Source organism: Kickxella alabastrina (assembly GCF_025024165.1).
Source record: "Kickxella alabastrina strain RSA 675 chromosome Unknown BX661scaffold_8, whole genome shotgun sequence".
NCBI classification, from domain to species: domain Eukaryota; kingdom Fungi; phylum Kickxellomycota; class Kickxellomycetes; order Kickxellales; family Kickxellaceae; genus Kickxella; species Kickxella alabastrina.
The window spans coordinates 154,382-177,836 of record NW_026251479.1 but is presented as its reverse complement, the minus strand read 5'-3'; the positions used below and the strand labels follow the sequence as shown (position 1 = coordinate 177,836).

Genomic DNA, 23,455 nt, shown 5'->3' with positions numbered 1-23,455 from the left:
TCAGCGCCCAGTCGGGGATGTACGAGATTAGAAGCGACGCCGGCAAGCGAAATGGCGGGAGATTCCAGCGCATTTCTAGAGGGTTTTTTTGCCAATTGAAAAGGTTTGAAAAGTGAAAGAAAAAGTAAAAATGACAAGGGAAAAGAAGCAACAACAATTAAAAAAGTGGGCAATAAAAGACTGGAGGAAAGGACAGATGCGAAAGATGCATGGCACGGATCAAAATAGCCGTCACGTCACATTTACGCGCTCCCTCCCTCCCCATTTTCAACGCGCTGCTGTTTTTATTGCATCAGCTCTGGATTTACCTTCACAGTAGTCGAATCCGTGACTGCGCCTGTGCCGGGCTGCTGCTGCCACCGCTGGCGACAGGGCCAAACAGAGCCGTTGCAAGCGTGGCCGCCCTTCTAGCCTTTTGGTTGAATGCGGTGACATCCAGGTTACCCATGGCGTTGCCAGCGGCGCCAGCAGTGCCGGCGCTGCTCAAACGCAGCATGATATCCGCCATCGTCTTGATTTGCTCAAGCATATCGTGCGCGCTCGCCCTAAAGCTGGCAACGCCGTTATTGTAATTTGACTCTTCGCTCACGGCGTGAGTATGGGCTCGCTGGTCATCAGAGCAGCATCAGTGTGCATAGGGCTCGGAGGCCGTGGTGCTGCTGCCACTGGTGGCGCAGGTTGCATTTGCGGGCGGTGTTGCGATATCGAAAGGTCCTGTATTCCCTGCTGAGTCAAAGGCAAAAGATGCCCCACCAGTGGGTCTGTGCTGTGGCTCGGGTTTGGTATCAGAGCCGCAGTGGGTGCCGCTGCGGGCACAGCCACCGGTTCGGGAGTCAAGTCCATGTATTCGGTCAGCCAGTTTTGCAGCTGCTGCCGCACGACGGGCTCTGACGTTTGTTGCACTGGGGGGCTCATCAGCACCGAGCCCTGCAATTCTGGCCTATGCCCTTGAGTCTGGCTCTGGGCCGACTATACGGCACCGGGGCTGTTGCACTGGCGGCGTCAAAGCACTCGACGTCGACGTCGACGTCGACTTTGACGGCAGCTGGAGTCTCTGCACCTGCTCCTGAAAAGCAGCTTGCGACTTTGGGCTATGCGACACCGGCGATGGCCTTGTGTGGGACACGGGCCGTGTGCTCAGCACCTCCGAAGAAGGACTGACGGCAAGCGGCCCTAAACCTGGCAGCGCATTAATCTGCGATGGCGCCGGTGCTCTATTCTGCTGCTGGACCTCCAAAGAAGGCGGTGGCAGCGACCTTTGGACAGAGGCGTGGACAGGGGATGGCTGAGAACCACTGGGTGCAGAAAAGCTTTTGGTTGTGACTGCAAGTGCTGGCGCCGGCGCCGGCAATGGCACTGCTGTTGTAACTGGTTTTGGTTTTGGTGCTGGCGGCCAAACCACTTTTGGAGCCGACAAAACCAATTTCCGTCGAACGAGATTGGTTGCTGGGGGTTGAGGCACTGGAGCCATGGCCTTGGGTTGCTGTTGCCGTTGCTGTTGCTGTTGAAAAACTGGCTCTGGTTTCGTGTTTTGTGACTGTTTCTCGGCGGATTTCAACACAACACCCGCTGGCTCCAATTTGACACATATGGCCGATTCTGTTGTAGGTTCAGTCGCCGCCGCCGCCACCGCCGGCCTCTGAAAAGTATTTTTGGCCACAGGCACCGCAAGCTGTTTTCGCGCGACCTTTGGAATCGGCGCAGCCAGTTTGGTTAATGTCTGCTGCGGCTGAACAGATTTCGGAGCGTGGATCAAAGGCTGCGTTGCCGATTGCGCGACAGACACTACATTGGGCTGCTTCTTTCCAGAGACCACAGTAACAGGTGCAGGTGCTGCTGCTGCTGCTGTTGGCTTTTGCTGTGCAAGCTTTACGACAGGCGCGACAAACTGTTTTTGCACAGATTTCGGAGTTGAACTGACTGTCTGCTGCGGATGAAGTTTCGAAGCAGGCCCTGGCAACGCTACCGAAGCTACCGACGCCGCCACGGCTACCAGCTGAACAGCAAGGGCTGAATCCGGCAGCTTCTGTGGTGTCTTCTCTTTGACCCTTATGCTCCTCTCCTCTGACCTGCCCTTCGGCCTCTCTCTCTCCTTGTACTTCTCTCTTTCCTTGGGCCTATGCTCTTTTCTTTCCTCTGACCTCTCCCTCGACTTCGACCTCTCCCCTCCCTCGACTTCTCCCTTTCAACTATCGCATAACCACCAACCTTTTGCCGCTTACTCGGCGCATCTCCAAAATACCGATCCGACCCAGCCGGCCTAGTAGCGGGTACGACAACTGGCGTGTCCTTTTCCGCCATAATCTGCTGCCGCTGCGGAGAATCCATCCCCGGATCACTAGCTCCCAACTTCTCGAACACATCCATGATCTGGTTAGCGCGCAACATATCCAACGACGGAATGGGGAAATGCGAAACAGCAAGACGCACAACCGATCGTGTATCCAGCAGCTCATGCGGCGGGTCGAATTCATCGAAATTGAGTATAGGCTTTAGATTTTCCTCTCTGCCGCTCGTCTTAATTTCTAATGACTTCATGAAATAATCGTTATGTTTGTATTTGGGCTATTCGTTTTTATTTTTGTGGAATGTAAATTAATATAAAATGGGGTGTGTGGGTTAATAAAAAAAGAAAGGAAGGGATAAAGATAAAATGGCGAGCGTGCCGGCCTCATATCTCTATTTGTTAGGTAATAGTGGCTTTTTTTCTTCTTCTGGCGTACCCTTGGCCAACTCGAAGTGTATGGTGGCATTTGGGTTCATTGGTTATGTGAAAAATGAGCCAATAGCAAACAATACAAGAAATAGTTAAAAATACAGCGGCCTTTTTTATTATATTTGTACGTGACAAAAAGAATAAGCAAAAACAAGAAGGAAAAATAAGGGGGAAAATGGGGAATTCGAGGAGGCTTGCAAGGTAGGCAAAACTTTTTTAATTTTTTTATTGGGCCAGCAGCGGCGATTTCGGTTCACATGCAAGTTCAGTTTTGCACAATGGGCAGATTGCGCAGCACGTAGTGAGCCACAGATCAATGCATGGTGCATGAAAGGCATGGCCGCACACAAGCACACGAACCAGAACCTCATTGGCCTCCCCCCCTCGTCATCCAGGCATATGGCACACTGATCCATCGCCGTACACCGGCTCTCCGCCGAACCACCGACCAGCCGCGACACGCCATCCAGCTCACCAACGCTTAAAAGGTATTTCCGCACAGCACGTGTCTCTCCTTGCTGCTGCAGCTGCTGGTCATGTATCAGTGCTGGATTTTGTCTGCGAATTTCATCATCACATGGCTCAGAAGCCGAGCTGTCGCTGCCGATGCTGCTGAGTAGAACGTAGGTTATGGCGGCAGACATCACTGCAATGTTCAGGGTTGTTGAGACGACGGACTTTGAAAGCTCAACCATGCTGGTGGTTGCTGCTTGAATTGCTGGTAGCAGCAGCTGCTGCTGGTGCTGCTTTTGTTGTTCTTTGGCAATGGGTTTGGCCAGCGTGATGGGTGTTATGCTGTTGCCGGCGTTTGGCAGGAATGTGTATACTATTGCGCGTGCGAACATGCGGCTGACCAGTGGGTTGAAAGTGGTGAATAAAAACATATTGAGAATATGATAATTGGAAATATAAGATAAAGACAAAATAAAAAATAAAAAGATGTGGATACTACTCAAAAAAATTATGAATATTGCCATCCCGGTTTTCTTCATTTTATACGCAGCAAGCTGCAGCAGCATCTACAGTGGATACTCGCAATTCATAAAACAAATTTCTGGGTCTGCATTTTTTTGTTGCATTTCAGACACCAGAAATATCTGCACACTTGCAGACAAAGCTAAAGAAAATCCTAGTCAAAATTTCTAAAAAAAATTGAATTATATTTATTTGGTTCATTTTTACATGTAAAGCTGTGATAAATACAAAAAAGAAAAAGGAAAAATCACACACAATTCAGCACTATTCCTGACCCATGTCATTGCGCATCCAACGACAACAATTGGCTAATTGATCAACAATACAAACTCACGAGTTTTTTAATTGTACTATGGCGGAAATAGCATAAGCTACATAGGATATTGTATTTGCGCATATGGGGCTGGAGAGAGCGAAAAATAGTGCAAAACAAAACAATGTGTCATGGCCACACTTGAAGATATAATCAAGACACAAATGCATGACTGAGAAAAAGAGGAAAAGAGAAAATAGATATGTTACAAATGCGTGGCTGAGATGACTTGTTGGGATTCCAATTTATGTTCAGTGAACGAGAGAGAGTAATAAAAAAGGAAATGACAAAGCGGCATACGTTGTTTTTTAAATGCAAATTACGAAGAAGAAAACCTGTATAAAAAACCTCATTCAACCAACCAACTATAAGAACATTTTGATCATCAGTATTCACGGAGCGCACAAAAAGCGCTCAAACACTTCGATTCCGGTAAACAGAACAAACGACTCGACGACCGCCGCATCAATATCAGGCATTTTGCTAAACGCCACCGGCAGCACATCAATGCAAGGCAGCTCACCGCTGCCTTGCGCCTTAACACTGTCTTGTAGCACCGGCGGCGTCGCCACAAACCAAGACTTATCCCTCTGCGAGCTCCTCGTAGCGTAATGCGACTCCTGGGTCGACCTGGTCCGCATAGTGTGGCCGCCGAACAAAGTGGCAACCACAGTGCTGCGTAAAAAACACTGCATTTCAATGCGCTGGCTTGCCCCTTTGCTGGTCACCAGCCAGCGCATCTTGTTTCCGCAGAGGTGGAACCGGAAGCAGTATTGGTGCCGATCCAGCACCATGGAGGTTAATGGAACCGGGTCGATTATCCCGCGCGTGTCGCGGCAGTGCATCGGGAATATTGCCGGGTTCGGCGATGAAATTTCCCACAGCTGACACAATGTGAACGCATGCGGGAACCACCCAGAAACTCGCTGCCGGACGCCCCCTGCTGTTGATCAAACTGCAGCTGCAGCTGCAGCTGCTGATGCTGATGCTGATGCTGATGCTGAGAGCTGATCGCTGATCGCCCGGTTCTGGCCGTTGCCATGGACCCGTACAACGACTGCGTACCGGGCCACATGGTATTGCCCCACGGACCACAGGTGCTTCCAGACATAGCCGATGCGGCAAATGACGGCGAGTTGCGGATCATCGATCCCTGGTCAATACCCGCCATGCACAGCGCCTGCTGCATAGTTGCCGCACCCTGGACGTACTCCCCGACGGGCATCCCCGCAGCAAAGTTGCTCGGCAATGGCTGGTGCAACACCTCGTGGAATGTCTCCGTCCAGGGCGTTGATCCTTCGCGGGTGACCTTGCGGTACGCCACGGTCATGTCCTCGCAATCAATGATCTCCAATACACCGGCGTACTGCGCATGATGCTGTAGGGCAAATCTACCTGCCGGCGACTGCTGCTGGTGGGTTGGCCGTTTGCTTGACCGGATGTATTGCGACATAAAGGACGCCCCTCGCTTGCTGCCCACCGCCTGGGCGAATTGCGAGTCTGCGCCCTGCGGATACTCTTGCAAATCCACAGCCGCTTGAAGACCCCTATGGGCGCTGGTTATGCTGGTCATGGTGCCGAGGCTGCTCCGCATATACTCGACCTCCAGGCTGTCCAAGGACAGGTACCCGGATCCAATACTGTCGCTTCTCACACACGTCGTCGACGTACTGCTCATCAACGAGCTCCTGTGCAATGTGCTACCTGCTAACGTGCTCCCGACAAATGTACTTCCACTGGTCGTGCTCCGATTGAACTCCGAGTGGTTTCTTCTGCGGCTGCTGCCTAGGAACGACACGTTGCTGTTGGTGCAGCTCAGTGATCCAAATTGAGCGGTGTATGTTCTGCTCTCGGCAGAGTAATTCTCACTCAGTCCCATCGTCGCTTGCTGCGCCTTGCCCGATAATCTGCTCAGGGTTCTTTTAATCCCTCCACCAGAGTTGTTGTTGGTGTTGGTGTTGGTGTCATTGTTAGTGTTGCTGCTGCGTTGCCGCCGCAGAAGCATGTTGGCTAACATGCCTCTGTCGGCACTTGGTGCGTCTTCTAGATTGTAGGGATGCTGTCTTGTTGCCGAGTGTTTCCGTACGCTCTCGGGCGTGATAAGTCCGGCACAGAGGGCACGGGAGAACGTCCGACTGTTGTTGGTGTTGCTATTGCTCACCTGCTTTGGTGATCTGGTTCGCGACAGAAACCACGCGGATGTCGCATAGACGTCTTTGGGCAGCGCCATCATTGTTGCTGTTTGAGGCGCTGTGGTATAAGGTGGTTCTTTTGACTTTGTCATTCGTGAGAATGGCATCGAATACTGATTTGAAAACATTGTAGATAACAATTTTTTGTTTAAAGATATAAAAGGTAATAAGTATTGGAAATGAATAATAATATTTTATTTTTGAAATTGGAGTAAAAAAAATTAAAAGAGGTTTGCCATATCAATGTGCCTGAGGTTCAACGGCCGAAGTGAGGAGTAGATACGGCGACATCAATGTTTGACCAAGCAGAATGAAAAGCTATCATATCGCAAAACATGCTGAACTAACTTGTAGTATTATTTGCTTGTAGATGTTCCCATTTACAAATATGCAAAAAAAATAACTAGGATCCGGAGATAGCCTTATTTAAATGAAGAGGGTTAAATGATTGGGTGGAGGGGCAAATATGTTGATAGTAAATATTAATGGATATTAGTTTATTAATATGAAGGACATTGCATTTTGGTATCTGTAAAAAAATTTTAACCCCCGCACAAAAGTTTATTGTTTTGATAATACCCGCCTTACCGGTAACTAAGCCATTATCAATAAAAGTTGTGACGTTGCACTTTTATGCTTTTTTTTGCTTTTCTAAAATGAAAATGAAAATGTATATATTTAAAGTTTTGCTATTAAAAAAGAAATCTCTCTGCAAAGTGGGCGGGGATGTATAGAGGAAAAAAAAAATAAACGATAGCAGCAGCAAAAACAGCTTTGAACGAGACTATTCCATTTCGACAACCAAAGAGTAAACAATTTCGATTAAAAAACCTGCCTATTTCATTTACAAATACTCTTCACCCCACAATTAGTCTTTCCCCTCATGGCTTACTTCACCTTGCTCGATAGGCAAGCATACATCTCAGTCCACTGCTTGGCAGTCTGAATAGCCAGCTTTTCATCTGTCTTCCACTGCTCAGCAACATCATTGGCAAGCGGGTCGTCGGGGTTGGGTGCTGAGAGCAGCGCCTGGATGGACAAAAGCACCGTGCGCACCTGCAATGCCGGCGACCACTTATCCTTGAGAATGTCCAGGCAAATGCGGCCCAGCTTATCAATGTTCGGGTGGTACATCTTTGTCAAAAACCGCACCTTGGGCGGTGACATGGGGTACTCCTCGGGCAAAAACAACTCGAGCTTGAAGCGACCACCTATCAGTTGGCGTGAAAGAAACGAAACGAAAATTGAAGAGACAAAGACAAAGACAAAGACAAAACCGTATTAGTAAGCTGCTTCAAAGTACGTTTCATGTATGCTTTTCTCACTCTCTCGTTTTTAAGTACCTTCGTAGGGAGACTGCGATGGCCCGTCCATGAGCACGTCAAAGTACCGAATGTTGTTCTCAGTGGGTTTGGCCGAGATTCCGGGAACTGGATCCACGCCGAGGCGCTTGACCTCTTTGATAATTCTCATAGGCGCTGACATTACAAGTGTGAAGTTAGAAAGTATAATAAAGAATATGGATGTGAAGGTGTTCAAAGATTAATAATTGGCAAAAAAACAAAAGAGAAAAAGAAAAGAAAAGAAAAAGGATAAAACGGAACTTGAATTTGAATTTGCCAATTGAACGACATCCCTCACTGATAGTTTTTTTGTTTCTTTGTGCAGCAAAAAATCATTTGCAATTTGTCCTTTGCCCTTATTAAATTCGCTTTTTTCTTTCTGACGTCTGCCTCAGCAAAAAAACATACTTTTACTCGCCATTTTTATTCACTGCGAATTCCGCACTCAAATCACATCACATCACCTGCCCTTGACTAGCTATGGAGGTGCGACTGGACGCGTTCTCAGCCAGTGACTTTGACATAAAGCAATGGCTCAATCAGCAATTCGCATCACTAGCTTCAAACGCACAGCCCCCTGCTGGAAACACCGACCAAAAGGCGCAAGAGCAGCAGCAGGACAACCTCATCCAAAAGCTCACCACCCAGCTACACTCTTGGCCTCAAACACACAGCAAAGCAGCGACCGGATAAAGGCGCGCTTCCGCCACCAAAACTCACAAATCATGCGCGATATAATGGCGCTTGGCAAGCTTGTTCAAGAAACCCAGGCGTCCATATCAACGCTCACCGATACCCTTAATTCTCAGTCAGTGGCAGCCCAAGCTGTGGAGAAAATCGCCCAAATCAATACCGTGCGCCAGCAGCTCGAGCGCTCGGAGCAGGCCCTGGAGTATTTGCGCTGCTACACCGATTTACCGCAGAAGATCAGCGCTTTCATCGACAGTGGCGAGCTTGCGCAGGCCTGGGGGCTAGTCGACAGCGTGGATCAGTCAGCACTGGCACAGACAAAGGGCGAAGGGTCGTCCGTGGGTATAAGTGCGGAGGATGCGCGCAAGTTCGAAGAGCAGATCGAGACTGCGGTCATCGGCCGCCTGGAGCAGGCCATTGTTGCTCACGACACAGAGAATATGGCGGAGGCCGCCCGGCTGCTGCAGGCGCATGGGCGCAGCGACACGGTGCAGTCGGCGTTTCTCAGGATTCGCTCGGAGGCCGGCGCCAAGCAGCTGCGGCCGGTTGTCGCCAAGTGCCAGGCCAATCAGGCTAGCACCTTTGACACGGCCCTGCAGCTTGTCACGGAGCTGGTGCCCAGGAGCGCTCATTTGTCGAGGCTGCAGGCATGCCACAGGACGCAGCGGTCTTGTTGGAAACTTTACTGGCCAGCTATATCGAGCTACTGCAGCCAGCCATTCAGCTCAAAGTGGACGACATATATTCAAGCAATGCCGATAATGAACCTGCGGACTGCAGCTCGTCGGCATGCGTGGCCGACCTGTACCAGAATCTGTCGGCATTCTACGCCGACTTGTCCGAGGCCCTGAGCTTTAGCACGTTGAGCGTTGGCGACGACTCTGCACTGGAAACCGCGGCACTGGCATCCAAGCCCATCCCGCAGTCACTCAGTCTGCTATTTGCGCCATTCGTCCCTCATATGGCTTTGCTGGCCAGCACCGAGGCCGCACACATCCGTCGCGGCAGCTTGGCTAGACTACGGCAGCTGGAGCCCGATTACGAGCGCATTGAGGCGTATGTCAGAGACGCATCCATGGCCTTGCTCGGCGTCTTTGTCGATATAGAGAACGCGCTGGAGCGCGTGTTTGCTTTTGTTCCGGCGTCAAAGCTGAGCGGTGCTATTTCGGAGATTGCCGCCGTCGTGGTTGATATTTCTACGCATTTTTCAACCATGATCCGCAATATTGCTGAGCAAGCCGGCATTCCGCTGGCTGCGCTTGATGTGTTTGGCAACTTGGCCGGCTTTTCGCCGGGCCGCGGTGGGAAGAGAAGGGAAAAGAAAGTGCGGGCAGCAAGGCTATCTATCAGACCCTGGCGAATGCCGACAAGCTGGAGACAGTGTCAAGCGTCGTTGGGGTATCCTTGCTGAGCCGTATTTTTGACCAGTACGCCTCGGCGCTGTCGGTGTCGATCGCCAAGCAGTGGGATGATTTCCTGGCCACGCTGGCGCGGCAGCCGGGCTTTGCAACATCTCCTGCAAGCGTCAGTGTGACAGAGCAAGCAGCGAGTCCATCGAGGCTGCTGCTGAGTGCATTTATGGAGTCGTGCGCGACAATTGCCGACATGAGGGCCATTGTCATATCTCCCCTCCTGGCCGCCGATGCGCCTCCACCTCACGCAATGCAATCCGTGGAGGGCGCAGGAACCGGGTTGTCGCATATTACATGCTCAATGGTGTTCTTCCTGCTGACCAGTGCCTTTAGATTGCCGCTGGCGCGCATTCCGACGCTGAGCGTCTGGCGTGCTGAGCGTCAGAGCAAGTCCAGCATGAACATTGAAGTTCCCCTGTTCAGCTGCTCGCCATCGGAGGAGGCCGTCGATATTGGCGAAAAGATGCACGTTTTGCTGCCCGAGCTCGAGCAAATAGAGGTCATGGACTCGCAGTACACCCGGAGCGTCGATCTGGAGGGCGCCGTTCCACACTGTATCCCTACGTTGTTGCTTGTCTTCAAGACGGCGGCAGTGACCATGTGGACGTGGAGAGCGGCGAGATGTCTATTCAGCCGATGCTCTCGCTGGTACTAAAGACTGTTTTGCAGAGCTTGTTTCTCAGATATGCAGTATCGGCATGCCGCCGCTGAGCGACAGCGGGCGGCAGCAGTTGGCTGCAGATATGGATTATATTGCGAGTGTTGTTTTGTCCTTTACCAACTCGACTTTGCCCGAGTTCAACGTTGTTAGGCGCTGCGTCTGGCAATGTACTAATGCCGACGATGCTGATATGCCGCCGGATCTTCTGGGCCAAGAGGATACTGAGAAGAACGGCGACAAACTGAGGCGGGTCTGCGAAAAGATGCAGGCGCTACTGGACATGAAGGAGGAGCGGAGTACGTCTTGAATAAAACGTTTTTGCAGTTAATTTAGTTATAATAATCCTTTTTAACTCTATGAACATGATAAAAAACTCAATAGTTGTTGTCAAAGGCAGAGTCTGGCCGGTCGACCGTTGACATCAGAGTCTGGATCGCCACTGTTGCCGCCGCTGCCGCCGATTCACGATTCATGGAGTCATTGGATTTGGCCAATGACAGGGATGAAGACGACAAAGAATAAGAATCGAGAGTGAGCTGTGGGCTGTGCATCTGGGCCTGCATTCCACCAAACAACGATGGGTCTGGCATCATGACAGCACTGGGACTGGTCTGCTGCGAATAAGGCATCCTAATGTCTTGAATCGCCTCCATCGGGTTGATAGTGAGCGGCGGGGGCGCCGACACAAGCAATGTGTCAATGAGTTGATTATGGTTGGCCGTTGCAGTGCTGGCAACAGCAGCGACCGATAGATTCAGGTCAGGAAACAGTGAGCAACCTCGTTTGCCGATAAATTGTATCTGGGTGCGCCGGTGGCAGTGGCAGCAGCAGCAGCAGCGGCAATGGCATTGGCTACAGAGTCAGTCTGTGTACTGGATCCAGCCAACCCACCGTCAGAGCCCATAGAGGAAGAAGAAGAGTTAGAGGGCGCAGGCACAACAGACCCATTCGACGATGATTGTCCTTGGGCGGCGGCAACACTCAAAGAGCGCTTCTTTCTCTTCTGCATGTCATGTTTGGACAAAAGCGTGGTGGATGAATTAGCAGACGGCCGAATATTCGATATCGTTGTGTTTCTGCGCTTGCTCCCGTCCGCATAATGGCCAGGGCTGCGGCCGCGCACGACAACAGGCGACGACTGCATGCTGGCCACCAGTACATTCTCGCCATTAGCGCATTCGGCGTACAGCTCTATAGTCAACGAATAGTACTGCTGCGCGGCCCTCCGCTTACCATTATTCGCTGTGGCTGTCTTGAATTGCAGTCGCTCGAAACACACAGTGTTGGATGGGCCGGAGGAATCGTCCAAGTTGGACGCGTGTGCTCTGATCGGGAGCGGCGTCGGAATGGTCTGTGGACCCTTATCCCGCTTCGGCGTATGCTGCACAAGCTCGACTGGTGCGTCGCAGTCAGCCACTTCGGCGGATATTCCTAGGGAAAACTGCGTCACTGTCAGGACACTCTGGCCATCCGCAGAGCTCACAAGGCATGGGCACTCGGGATTATTGACGGGACCCGTAGAGCCGGTCATCCAAAAAGTGCTGCTGATTTGAAAGTAATTGCGCCGGTAACATGTCCAGTCATCGGTGGCCCGAAAGAACCCACGGTCGATATGGGGCAGCATCCGCACAGTGTAGTTGTTTGTCTGGTTCATGTTGCTGAGCCTCCGGTACTGGATTAGTTTGTTGAAGAATGGCTCGGACGACGGTGTGCTTGGGCTTGTGGTGACTTGTGGGAGCGTCATGCGTCGTTTTTTGGACTGCCAAATGCTTGGCTTCAGCGAGGAGGAGGAAGAGGATGCGAGGCCCAGAGAAATCCGGCGGTGTTTGGTACTAGAGTGCTTGCAGAGGAGATTGGCGGATCGTACCAGTTGAAAAGACTAATGTCATTGCCCTTTATCTGGCTATTGGAAGGTGGATTGTCAATTTAATATTTCAATTTAGCACAATATCCATACATGAGTGTGAGCGAACTGATAGTTGTACAAAAAGGTATTGGCAAAGTTTATATTTTGGTTTTAATTCGGACTTACGATGGCATATCGGAAATCAGTGGCATTGCTGCGGGAGAGCCACTGGACGTAGCAGCAGCAGCAGCAGCAGCAGAAGCAGGGTCCATACAAAACGGATCGGCGCTGACCTGGCTACAATCCTGAAAACATATGTTAAACATATTTATGTTTTAGTAAACACTTCGCTGGGGACCGAGAAAAAAACCACCATATCACCTCGAGACAATTACAAGCGTTTGTGTTTTTTGTGGGGGTAATTACCTCATGAACGGTGCGTGTAATGCGTAGGTGTCAAATACGTCCATCGCTGTCGCAGTGTCATTGCTCGGCGCGCAATTCCCATTCGGCACAGCAGCAAGCATAGACCCTATGGCATTTATTTGCTGCTGGACCGAGGCTGTTAAATTACCATACTGCGTGTCAATCTGCGGCGCAACAGTTGCAATAGAAGCTCGTTGTTGCAAAGGAGACACATGGCGTGTGGGTTGTTGGAACTGAGTGTTATACTTGTCGTTTGATGTTGATGACCACAATGCCTCGGCGTTATTGTTAATCATTTTTTAATGTATCGTATAAATAATAAATGAAGAACAAGTTGAAATGTATGAAATGGAAGTGAGAAAGAGGGATGGAGAAAAGAAAAGAAAAGAAAGGGTGTGGAAAACTCTAGAGAAGCTTGGTAAATAGGGGTCGTCTTTATTAATCCGAGATTCTTCTTGTCGCTTTCCTTATATTCTTAAATTCAACCTGAAAATGAAATAATAATTCGTGCTTTTTATTGCTTTTCCTTCCCACCTGTCCACCAGACCCGAGTAGCCGTAAAAATTCCCAAATGTAGAGGACGATCCTATGCGATAACTAGGGGAAATACGGTAGAGGGGGTGGAGAGGGGGGTGTTGTTGTTTGGTGATTTTGTTTGTGTGTAAAGAAAAAGAGTGGTATTGGTTGGCTATGGCGAAAATACTAGTTTTTATGGAAAAAAATGCCAACCAGTAAAAATAATTGGAATTTTTCCAGTCGAATGATTTCCATTAAAATAGGTTTTCCTTATCCTCTTACCTGGCAAAGAGAAGGGTAATAATCTTGTAATCACGTATGTGATTTGAAGTGTGAAAAATAATAAAAATGAAAAATCTGGACCCCAGGGTAAACAAATAAACTGCAATTCATGCAAATGATCGGGATCTTTTTTGTTTTATTTGCATGAATCGGCTATAAACATAATGAATGTGGGGATGATCGCCGGGTAAATAAATAAACAAAATAGGAAACCCAAATATTTCCCCCAGCCAACTAGTTAGGCCAAATGCCTTCTTTACCTTATTCACACATTTGCCAAACCAAATTTTGGCGCAATACAATTTACCAACCAGTAGGCAAAAATAAAAGCTGACGACGCATCTGCAGAACCGAGTAAGCGGTTTGTCAAAAACATACTGGTCGAATACCAAAAATAATAAAGACCAGTGCTGTGGCTGTGGCTGTGGGCGAGCGGAAACTTGAGCACGTTGACAATTGCAACAACAGCAATTACAATGACAGAGTTGCTAAATATTCCGCGTTATTGCGCAATGAAAGCGAGTTAGGGAACACTTTACAAATATAGAAAATCCAACACTAAGTGATATATTGTTTAATTAATTAGTTTTGTTTATTTATTCTACTCCTGGACAACCGTGCGCAAGCGCGTCTCAGGATGATGTATATCCAGTTCGCGTCTCAGCATGGCGCTGCCCAAATCAAACAGCAGGGTGATCTGGCCAAAAACATATACCAAAGTAGCAGCATAAAAGAAATTGGCATTCCCACTCCCCTGCTCAATCCACAAATACCAAAACACCGGCGCCAGTCCAACCCCATACAGTAAAAGATTGGCAGACAAAAATGTGTACTGTAAGTACTTTGCTAGTTCCTCGTACAAAGGCAAAAGCCCAAGGAAAAGCGAAGATCGCCCCATGAGGGATACGATTTAAGTGCGGAAATTACTCCGACAAGCATGGCCGCGCCAAACAACGGGTCGTTGCGGAACCGCCACGTCACGGGGACCGCAAAGGCTAGGGCTGTGAGCTGGAAGACGACAAAGAAGAAGGAGCGGAACTCGTCGAATATTTCAATGAAAAAGTACCAGAAAAGACCAACATTGGGCTGCAGATCGGCAACGCGCAGCGTAAAGTCAAAGGTTGCCGAAAAGTACTCTGCGCCGTAGAGCGCGGCAAATGACAGGTGAAGAGCAAAAAGTGCCAGTATGAATTTGCCCAGCGTCAATATTATGCTGGAAACCAGTGTCTGTTTCTGCTGCTTGAAATTGCGCTGGCTCAAATGGAAAGTCATAAGGCAAATCGGCGCAATAAGCATCACCGGATAGAGCGACAGGTGCGTGGCAACGGCAGTCAAAATAACAGCGCAATCTGTGAGCCCAATGATAGCAGAGTACAGGGCCGAGATAGTCGCCAGGTGGCTGAACACAATAGACGATCTCGACAGGCTGGTGGCCAGCGTCAGCGGATTGAACAAGTACAGCAGCGCCACAGTCGATGGCAAGCACTGGAATACGGTCTCTCCAGGAACAGCCTTTTTCCCAGCAAGCGCGGCAGCGCGGCCTTCGCTACAGCCATCTTGGCCAGAAGCAGGGCAACTGTGACGTCGGCGGCCACATAAAGCACGTCCGAAAAAAACTGCGGCAGCAACGCGTAGGGCAGCTTGAAAAGCATCAGCAGCAGCGGAGACTGATGGTAGAGACCGCCCTGGTATGGTGAAATGCCGTGGGCAGCCAAATGAAGACCCTCGACTAGCCGCTTGTGGTTAGTCACCGGGGTGCTGAGCTCGACGCGCGACGACAAATGGTTCGCTACAAAGCCCGGCGAGAGTGTGAGGATGGCCAGGCGGAGAAGAGCTCCCAGCAGAGAATAAGTGCGAGGCGCGTGCCTTCGGACTGTGTCTTTAATGGTTCGCTGGTGTCCTCTTCGTCTGTGCTGCGGTGCGGGCTCGGCTGGCTAGTGTTTCAATGAGCGCGTCGCTCAGCGCATGTTTGTCCTGTTTGCCCTGTTTGCCCTGTTTGTCTCGCTTGCACGCGGTCTTCGCGTCTGAGGAAGCAGCGGCCATTTGTGAAATTGAGCGGGAAGTAGGAAAATGAAGGAGTAGATGTGAGAATTCTGGAATGCGAATTGAGTAAATACTTAAGAGGCAAAAAATAATTATTTGATGGTCCAGTGGCAGGAATGGTCGATGACGAAAGAATGGAGATGCGAGAATGCGTGATATTGATCCATGTTCTCTTGTGATCTGTGGATTCAGTCTGATCAAAGCGACCACGATCTATCAGACCCAGAGTGGGTATGTTGCGTCTCTGGTTTTCTGCCCACCGTATTCGACCAAGTATTTTTTCCAACAAAATTTTCGAATTGACACTTTACAACTTCTCGCGAATGGCGTACGCAAAGAAAGTCGTGGCGGTCGGCCTGGAGCCAGCATATACAGTCGATGATGGCGATACGTTCTCGCGCAGGCGATGGCAGAAGCAAACGCAGATTTTACAATCCTACCGATCACACAGCCCACAGCCACACAACCGCTGGCGGGTACCTGGCACTGAGCGACGTCGTGATTAAATCGGCCACCAGCGCATATTGCATCCTGGGCTCGACAGCATCTGGACGCCAGACAACGTCGATCTGGTCGCGCAGCAGGTTGAGTACGGCGAGCACATCGGCCTGCGGCGAGTGCTGGCACCGCTGAGCGAGCCGTTGGTTGACTATGCGCGCAGCCTGATGGACTTTTGCAGAAGGGCGATGCGCCCGTGGTTGTGCGACTGGCAGCGCACGAGTGGCGGAAGTGGAACCGTGTGCGCATGATGTGTGGCCACAATTCGCGGCTGCAGGTGGCACTGGATCTGGATTCGGATCCGGAGTTGAGCCTTGAGCAGTGGCGTGCCGAGCCCGTCCAGCTCGCCATCGTGGCGGAGGCGTTGTTTATACGGAATGCCGCCGGATTCCCCGTGCTGTGGCGAGGCCACCAGGCAGCGTGCAGCAAATGATGGCCATTGGCGCAGCGGTGGCCGTGCAGTGCGGCGCCAACGCCAATTCTGGCGATCACGTCGAGTACATACGGCATCTGGCGGCGCCAAGGATTTGGATGCGGATTCAGCGGCGTCTGAGGCGTACCACGACGTGCTGCAGGTGCCTCTGCAGCCACTGATGGACCACCTAGACGCAGATACGTACGCGACATTCGAGGCCGACTTACCCAAGTACGACGCGTACGAGCGCGCTCTCGCCCGTGCCCTCAGCGACCTGACAAAGCCCGAGATTTTGCTGATGGTCGTCGGCGCTGGGCGCGGCCCACTGGTGACGCGTGCGCTGACGGCGGCGCGGGCCAGCTCGGCGCGCGTGCGCGTAGTGGCTGTCGAGAAGAACCCGGGCGCCATGGTGGCATTGCAGCAGCGCAATGTGAGCGAGTGGCGCGGCGAGGTCACGCTTGTTCACGCGGACATGCGCTCATGGCAGCCGGCCGAGCGCGCCGACATTTGGTGAGCGAGCTGCTGGGGTCGTTTGGCGACAACGAGCTCTCACCTGAGTGCTTGAACGCTGCCGTCTGCTCACTGCTGTGCGATGGCGGCATCTGCATTCCGCGCGCGTATACGGCCTACGCGGCGCCAATGTCGTCGACGCTGCTGCACAGGCGCGCCGCCGAGTACGCAGCAGAGAGCCACACAAAGTACAGCCTGGAGACACCCTACGTCGTAAATATTCACGCGGCGCGACTGCTGGCCGAGGCCCAGCCTCTGTGGACCTTTGACCACGCGGCCGCCGAGTCGCAGCGCTTCTGCCGAAGTGCCACAGCCGACTTTGACGTTTGCGCTACTGCCCCCGACTCTGTCGTCCATGGGCTGGCCGGGTACTTTGACGCAGAGCTTTACGCCGATGTTCGTCTGAGCATCTGCCCGAGCACACACACGCCCGACATGCACTCGTGGTTCCCAATGTACTTTCCGCTGCGGCAGCCGCTGGCCGCCGATGCCGGTGCCCGAATCAGCGTCCACATGTGGAGACGGTGCGCCGACGCGCGCACCTGGTACGAGTGGGCTGTAGAAACTCCCGCCGCCACCAGTGGTATCCACAATGCCAATGGCCACCAGTACTGGATTGGTCAATAGTCGGTGGCGCCACTTGATAATTCGCTCCGTGCATGCCGATATTCCTGCACAAGCGCGGTAACGTTGGGTTATTACGCCTTTAATCGCGAAATAAAAATACAGGACCAGGGCGACTCTAAAAAATAATACGCCACAATTTAGACTGAAGAGTGTTTCTCCATAATATGATGTTACATAACGTAGCAGCCTGCCATGCATACCTTTCTCCACTTTCCCTTTTTGGATTAATAGCGCAATTGACAAAGCGCTGGACAAAATAAGTGTTTTGAATAACAAAGCAAAGAATCATGTGGTTAGTTTTACACGACATATATCGCCCTTCCATTGTGGTCCACAGTGTGAAGCGTTTCATTTCATTTTGGTTTTGTCAACAAACGAAGAGGGGAAAAGCTCGGAGAAATAATAAAATTAGTGCAATCAAAGCGATCACTCAAATGGCAAAGCTGGGATGGGCCGGGCCTTTATATACAATTTAAATAGAATAAAAAACAGCTTTTCCAAGCGTCAGCGCATTCATGCATAAATAAAACTAGCATACAGGCACACGTGCATACAAGGCATTGAACCATGCTTTGGGCGGTGTTGTCATATTGCGAATTTTGCTTTTCAGTGCCACAAAGAAAAAAACACACATAAATCATTGAGAGCCAACTCGTATCCTGACGGTTTTGAACTTGATTTGTGTCCCCAATTATTTCTTTTACGCTGACCATGCGCTGCAACTAAAAAAAACAATTTACCACCGACATCAGCGGCATCAGACAAACGCGTGGTGATTTTTCCTCTTCCTTTCTTAATTGATGCCAAAAATAGTATTTGCAAGTTTTTCCTTATTTTTCTTATTCACGTCCCCAAATATTCACAATACTTTCGCCACACATTTTTCCCTTTTCCTCTCGATATTTTTGTTTTCTAAACTTCGATTCGATTACTTCCTTTTTTCGTTTATTTATTCCTTTTTCTCTCGCTTGTACTGCCAACACCGTTGCTCGTTCACTTTTACATTAAGGAACTGATCTTGGCAGTTTTTTGTATTGTTCTTTTTTATTTTCTTCAAACATTTTATTTACACGAGATTGTCCGCCCGCTCGTCTGCTTGCTCGCCTGCTCGCTCGCCTGCCTGCTTACTAGCACGCCCTTCTTAAACACCAGCGAGTAGAGTCAAAAAACCACCAAAAAGGTTATTTGTCGTCATTTTTTCCCTCTTTTATTTTCGCCATCTCTTATATTTTTCTTACCGCAGCTTCAAACCAATCGAACACACGATACAGCCATGGCTACAGCGCGCAGCCAAAACCACAGCACACCGTGGATAAAGCGGATATTCACCTCGGGCAAGCGGAAACCAGCTGCATCCTCCAGCACCAGCACCAGCGCCGACGCTGACGCTGGCGACAAAAGGTCCGTCTATGTGAATCTCGCAATACCCTCCACATCGCTCGACACCCACGGCCACCCAACACCATACCCAGCGAATCAAATTCGCACAGCCAAATAACCCTCGTCTCGTTCGTACCCAAAAACATATTCGAGCAGTTCCGCCGCGCCGCCAACATATATTTTCTATTTTTGCTCATTCTGCAGTTCATCCCGGCCGTCACCACGGGCATGCCCGGCCTAAGTGCCCTGGCCCTGTTCACCATAGTTCTGCTGACCATGCTCAAGGATGGCTATGAGGATTCAAAGCGGAGTGCCAGTGACAAGGAGGCCAACAGAGCACCTGCTGTGGTGCTAGGACGCGGGTGGATCAATGTAAACAAACTGCCAGCGCACATGTTTCGTGCGGGCTTGTTTAGCTTTTTGCTGAACGATTCCGGCGCCGAGGGCTCAATTGGCGGCGGCGGCAGCATATCTGCCAGCTCGCATGGCGCGCCCAGCAAAGACTCTGCCCCGGATATGGCCGTGGACAGCGACGCGTGGCTGCAGACTGAATGGCGGCACTTGCACGTCGGCGACATTGTTCTGCTTCACGATGGCGAATCTGTGCCCGCCGACCTGGTCCTCTTGGCCACCAGCGAGGACGACGGTTCGTGCTTTATCGAGACAAAGAACCTGGACGGCGAAACCAACCTCAAATCCAAAGTGTCGCCGCCCGCCACCGCCCACCTCACTTCGCCACAGCATCTGGCCGCCTTTCAGTGCACAATTGACGCTGAGCCTCCGAGCACCCAGTTGTACTCCTTCAAGGGCTCCATGCTCATCCATGCGGAAGGCCCTTGGCCTCCAATTCCAAAGAGCCGCTGAGCGTGGACAATCTCCTGCTGCGCGGTAGCGTCGTGCGCAACACGCAATGGGCCGTCGGCGTGACCGTGTTTACCGGTGACGAGACGAAGATTATGATGAACGCCGGAGAGACGCCCTCGAAGCGCAGCAGGATTGAACGCATGATGAACTACCAAGTTTTGTCGCAGTTCTGCCTTCTATTCCTCCTGTGTTTGCTTTCGGCCATCCTTGGCGGCATATACTTTGGCCGCGCCGACTCCTTCCAGGCCGTGTTTATTGTAAAGTATCAGACAAAATCCGGCCAGTCGGCGCCCCTGTACGGATTTTTGACGTTTTGGACCGCCCTGATTCTGTACCAGACCGTTGTTCCGATCTCGCTGTATGTGACCATTGAGTGGTCAAGTCTTTCCAGGCGTACTTTATCAACCAGGACATTGACATGTACTACGCACCGACGGACCGCCGCTGCGTGCCAAAGTCTTGGAACTTGTCTGACGACCTGGGCCAGGTCGAGTACATATTCAGCGACAAGACGGCACCCTGACGCAGAACGTCATGGAGTTCCGACAGTGCACCATCCACGGAAAGGTCTACGGCGAGATTATTGCTGAAAAGGATGACGGCGCCGAGGGTGACAAGGCGAAGGAGCTGCGCCGGGCGATGGACGCCAAGATTGCAAAATTCTTCAACCACCTGCACCGCCAGAGCGACACGACGACATTCCTGGACACCAGTATCTACGACGACCTCCAGGCGGACAACGCGCAAGCGCGCGCCGTGTACGAGTTCTTCACCGTCCTGTCGCTCTGCCACACGGTCATCTCGCACATGCCCGACGCTTCCCAGCCCGACCGCATTGAATACAAGGCACAGTCTCCCGACGAGGCCGCACTGGTGTCGACAGCGCGCGACGTCGGCTTTACGTTATCCGCCGCGAAAAGGACCGCCTGCTGTGCAACTTTTTGGGCAACGAGCTGTGGTTCACCCTCCTGGCCACGCTTGAGTTCAACAGCACGCGCAAGCGCATGTCTGTCATTGTGCGCTGCGACGACGGCCGCATCATGCTCTTGTGCAAGGGCGCGGACTCGGTCATTTTGGAGCGCATCAAGGACAACCAGGAGCAGTTGCGCCAGGCGACGCTCGCCGATCTGGAGCTTTTTGCCAATCAAGGGCTGCGCACGCTGTGCCTCGGCTACCGCATCCTGGAGGAGGCCGATTACAGTGAGTGGAAGAAGCAGTACGACCACGCGTTGGGCTCTCTGGGAGATCGCGATGCCGAGGTCGAGGAGGTGTGCGACCGCATCGAAAGGCACCTGCAGCTGGTCGGTGGAACCGCCATCGAGGATAAGCTGCAGGACGGCGTGCCCGAGACCATTGCACAGCTGGCACTGGCCGGCATCAAGCTGTGGGTGCTGACGGGCGACAAGACTGAGACAGCAATCAACATCGGCTATAGCTGCAACCTGCTCAACAGCGAGATGCAGCTTATTGTAGTCAAGGCCGAGGACCAGCAAGCCACGCGCGAGCAGCTGGAGCGCGCCCTGCACGAGTTTGGCGACACCCATGGCGACCTGTCGTACGTCGGCGGCGGCGGCGGCGCCATGTCGGGCGTGCAGGCGAAGACCAGGGGCTCATGGCGTAGGCTGCTGCGGGGACGCAGGTCCGCGGCAAAAGACAAGATGGATCCAGCCTTTGACCATGCGCGGGCCATCGCGCATAACAAGAACAGGCGCCATGGCGTCAAGGGCATCTGGGACGACGTGCGCACGCGCAATATCCCGTCAAACCGCGCCAATGGCCTGCAGCTTAAGCGCGACGCGCCCCTAGCACTGGTCATTGACGGCTACTCGCTCAAGTACGCGCTGGAGACTGAGCTCGCCCCGCTTTTTCTCGAGATTGCCGTGCGCTGCCAGTCGGTTTTGTGCTGCCGTGTGTCGCCCTTGCAGAAAGCGTTGGTCGTCAGGCTGGTCAAGGAGAGCTTGGGCACACTGTGTCTGTCAATCGGTGACGGTGCCAACGACGTGAGCATGATTCAAGAGGCCGACGTGGGTATCGGCATCAGCGGCGAGGAGGGCCTGCAGGCGGTCATGGCCAGCGACTATGCCATCGGTCAATTCCGCTTTTTGCAAAAGCTGCTCCTCGTGCACGGCCGCTGGTCGTACCTGCGGATCACCTCGATGGTGCTCAACTTCTTTTATAAGAACATTGTGTTCACAGTGTCTCTATTCTGGTTCCAGATTTACTGCCAGTGGTCCGTGTCCAATGCCTTTGACTACGCCCTGATCACGCTGTACAATATGCTCTTCACGATGCTCCCACCTGGGGCGCTTGGTGTCTTTGACCAGGACTTGCCAGCCTTTGTCGGCGTCGTTGTCCCGCAGCTATACAAGCGAGGCATTTACAAGCTCGAGTACTCGATGGCGCGCTTCTGGATGTACATCGCTGACGGGCTGTATCAGTCGGCAGCCATTATTTTCCTAATTGTCTATTCGAACTACTTTAGCTCGTCAGCCGATCGCAGCGGTCTAGACTCGTCGAACAAGGACGACATGGGCACGCTTGGCGCCTTTTGCGTTGTCCTGGTGACAAACCTGTATATGGGCCTCAACAACCGCACGTGGACTTGGGTCATGCCCCTGGCGCAGCTTGTCGGAATCGCCCTGCTGCTTGGCGTCTTCTTTGTCTATGGAGTCATGTTCGACAGCGTGTTCTCATCCGGAGCGGCCGTGCGGATCTTTGTGCAACCCAACTTTTGGCTCATCCTGCTGCTGATCCCCATTGCCTGCCTGATGCCGCACTACATTGCCAAATTTGTGCGCTCGGCGTGGTACCCCACGGACACAGACATTGTGCGCGAGATCATCCATGATTTCCGCCACAGCAGGCAGAACTCGCGCTCGTGGTCCACTACAGGGCAGTCCACTGGCGTTCTTAATTCCGCCATGAGCAGCTCGCGCTCGCAAAAAGGGGCACCCTTTGGCGCCATTCTCGAGCACAAGGGGATGCCAAAGTCGCCGCGCAGGCACCGGCACCCGGGCGCCGTTCACAGCGGCCATATGATGGATGGTGCCATTCCCCTGAATGACATCAGTCCGCATCTCCATGGCCGCTCCTTGGACGCCACCGCTGGTGCGGCCATTTCCGGCGATGGTCTGAATTGTCTGGGCATGTACCAGGGAACGCGATACCTAGAATCCGACGCCTCGCTGGTCAAATATTTACACAATCTCGCACATATAGGCAGTCCTGCGGAATCTGGAGTGCCTGTGAACAATGTGAAGCGGCTTTCAGTTTTACGACAGCAGAAACAAATGGCAGCGGATGGGACGTTGGTGTCTTCACGGCAAGCTGGGCTGGAGGATGTCTCTCTTCGGCCCGATTCTGGTGACATCTACCAGATGACTTTGGCTGATGGCCGATATATGGGGGCTATCAGCGCAAGATCGTCGATTTACAATCTGCACGATGGCTCGCTGCAGCCGCACACCGGTTATGCGTTTGCTCATCAAGAGCAGTCAAGTAAGAAACGCTAATGCGCCCTTGACATGTTATAATGACAGCGTTGACAAGCTAAACATTATTTTATTTATACTTTCTATCTACCTCCTTTTGTACCTAATTGCCAAATCGCGTTTTTCTCCAGAAAGTTCATTTCGAAATGTGTACCATTGTTTAAAAGTCGATGAAGTGAATTGGGTTGACATTCCTGTGTGATATCCGTCGCTGGCAGCCCTGGCGATATCGCACAAATATGGCTTATCCAGTTG

At 51.7% G+C, this 23,455-nt stretch overlaps 5 protein-coding genes across 5 annotated transcripts; 2 read left to right on the top strand and 3 right to left on the bottom strand.

Moving 5' to 3' along the window:
* Window positions 1-310: 310 nt before the first annotated feature.
* Window positions 311-6,234, bottom strand: BX661DRAFT_197663 (uncharacterized protein; the record flags this gene model as incomplete). The annotated part of the gene is made up of 12 exons (XM_051538157.1): window positions 311-545; window positions 590-940; window positions 981-1,256; window positions 1,294-1,401; window positions 1,436-1,501; window positions 1,539-1,867; window positions 1,922-2,069; window positions 2,177-2,451; window positions 3,073-3,565; window positions 4,410-4,930; window positions 4,961-5,061; window positions 5,097-6,234. The coding sequence occupies 12 exons, from the start codon at window positions 6,232-6,234 to the stop codon at window positions 311-313; spliced, it is 4,041 nt and encodes a 1,346-aa protein (XP_051392394.1).
* Window positions 6,235-6,864: 630 nt separating this feature from the next.
* Window positions 6,865-7,960, bottom strand: BX661DRAFT_180796 (ubiquitin-conjugating enzyme E2-17 kDa; the record flags this gene model as incomplete). Its single annotated transcript, XM_051535549.1, has 3 exons — window positions 6,865-7,407; window positions 7,540-7,674; window positions 7,954-7,960. 3 exons carry the CDS (start codon window positions 7,958-7,960, stop codon window positions 7,085-7,087), a joined length of 465 nt encoding a protein of 154 aa, XP_051392393.1. The 3' UTR covers window positions 6,865-7,084.
* BX661DRAFT_180795 (uncharacterized protein) lies at window positions 7,867-10,664 on the top strand. The gene is given in 6 exon segments (XM_051535548.1): window positions 7,867-8,050; window positions 8,188-8,831; window positions 8,852-9,553; window positions 9,568-10,195; window positions 10,225-10,289; window positions 10,313-10,664. 6 exon segments carry the CDS (start codon window positions 8,020-8,022, stop codon window positions 10,607-10,609), a joined length of 2,367 nt encoding a protein of 788 aa, XP_051392392.1. The 5' UTR covers window positions 7,867-8,019; the 3' UTR covers window positions 10,610-10,664.
* A 3,268-nt stretch (window positions 10,665-13,932) lies between these two features.
* Window positions 13,933-15,204, bottom strand: BX661DRAFT_180793 (GPI transamidase subunit PIG-U; the record flags this gene model as incomplete). The annotated part of the gene is given in 3 exon segments (XM_051535547.1): window positions 13,933-14,218; window positions 14,233-14,884; window positions 14,923-15,204. Coding segments are annotated over 3 exon segments (1,179 nt in total), but the record flags the coding sequence as incomplete, so codon positions are not given.
* A 534-nt stretch (window positions 15,205-15,738) lies between these two features.
* On the top strand, window positions 15,739-23,221 carry BX661DRAFT_197658 (PRMT5 arginine-N-methyltransferase-domain-containing protein; the record flags this gene model as incomplete). The annotated part of the gene is made up of 12 exons (XM_051538156.1): window positions 15,739-15,891; window positions 15,934-16,059; window positions 16,095-16,307; window positions 16,340-16,405; window positions 16,438-16,779; window positions 16,848-17,446; window positions 18,768-18,866; window positions 18,938-19,639; window positions 19,678-20,071; window positions 20,101-20,196; window positions 20,238-20,600; window positions 20,630-23,221. The coding sequence occupies 12 exons, from the start codon at window positions 15,739-15,741 to the stop codon at window positions 23,219-23,221; spliced, it is 5,745 nt and encodes a 1,914-aa protein (XP_051392390.1).
* Window positions 23,222-23,455: the final 234 nt, after the last annotated feature.

What these genes read in the sequence shown, in the direction of transcription:
- BX661DRAFT_180795 (XM_051535548.1), top strand. Translation starts at nt 8,020, where the DNA reads ATGGAGGTGCGACTGGACGCGTTCTCAGCCA. An exon ending in ACTGGACGCGTTCTCAGCCA is followed by an intron (nt 8,051 to 8,187) that starts GTGACTTTGACA and finishes CTCACCACCCAG; the next exon opens with CTACACTCTTGGCCTCAAAC. An exon ending in GGAGGGCGCCGTTCCACACT is followed by an intron (nt 10,196 to 10,224) that starts GTATCCCTACGT and finishes CTTGTCTTCAAG; the next exon opens with ACGGCGGCAGTGACCATGTG.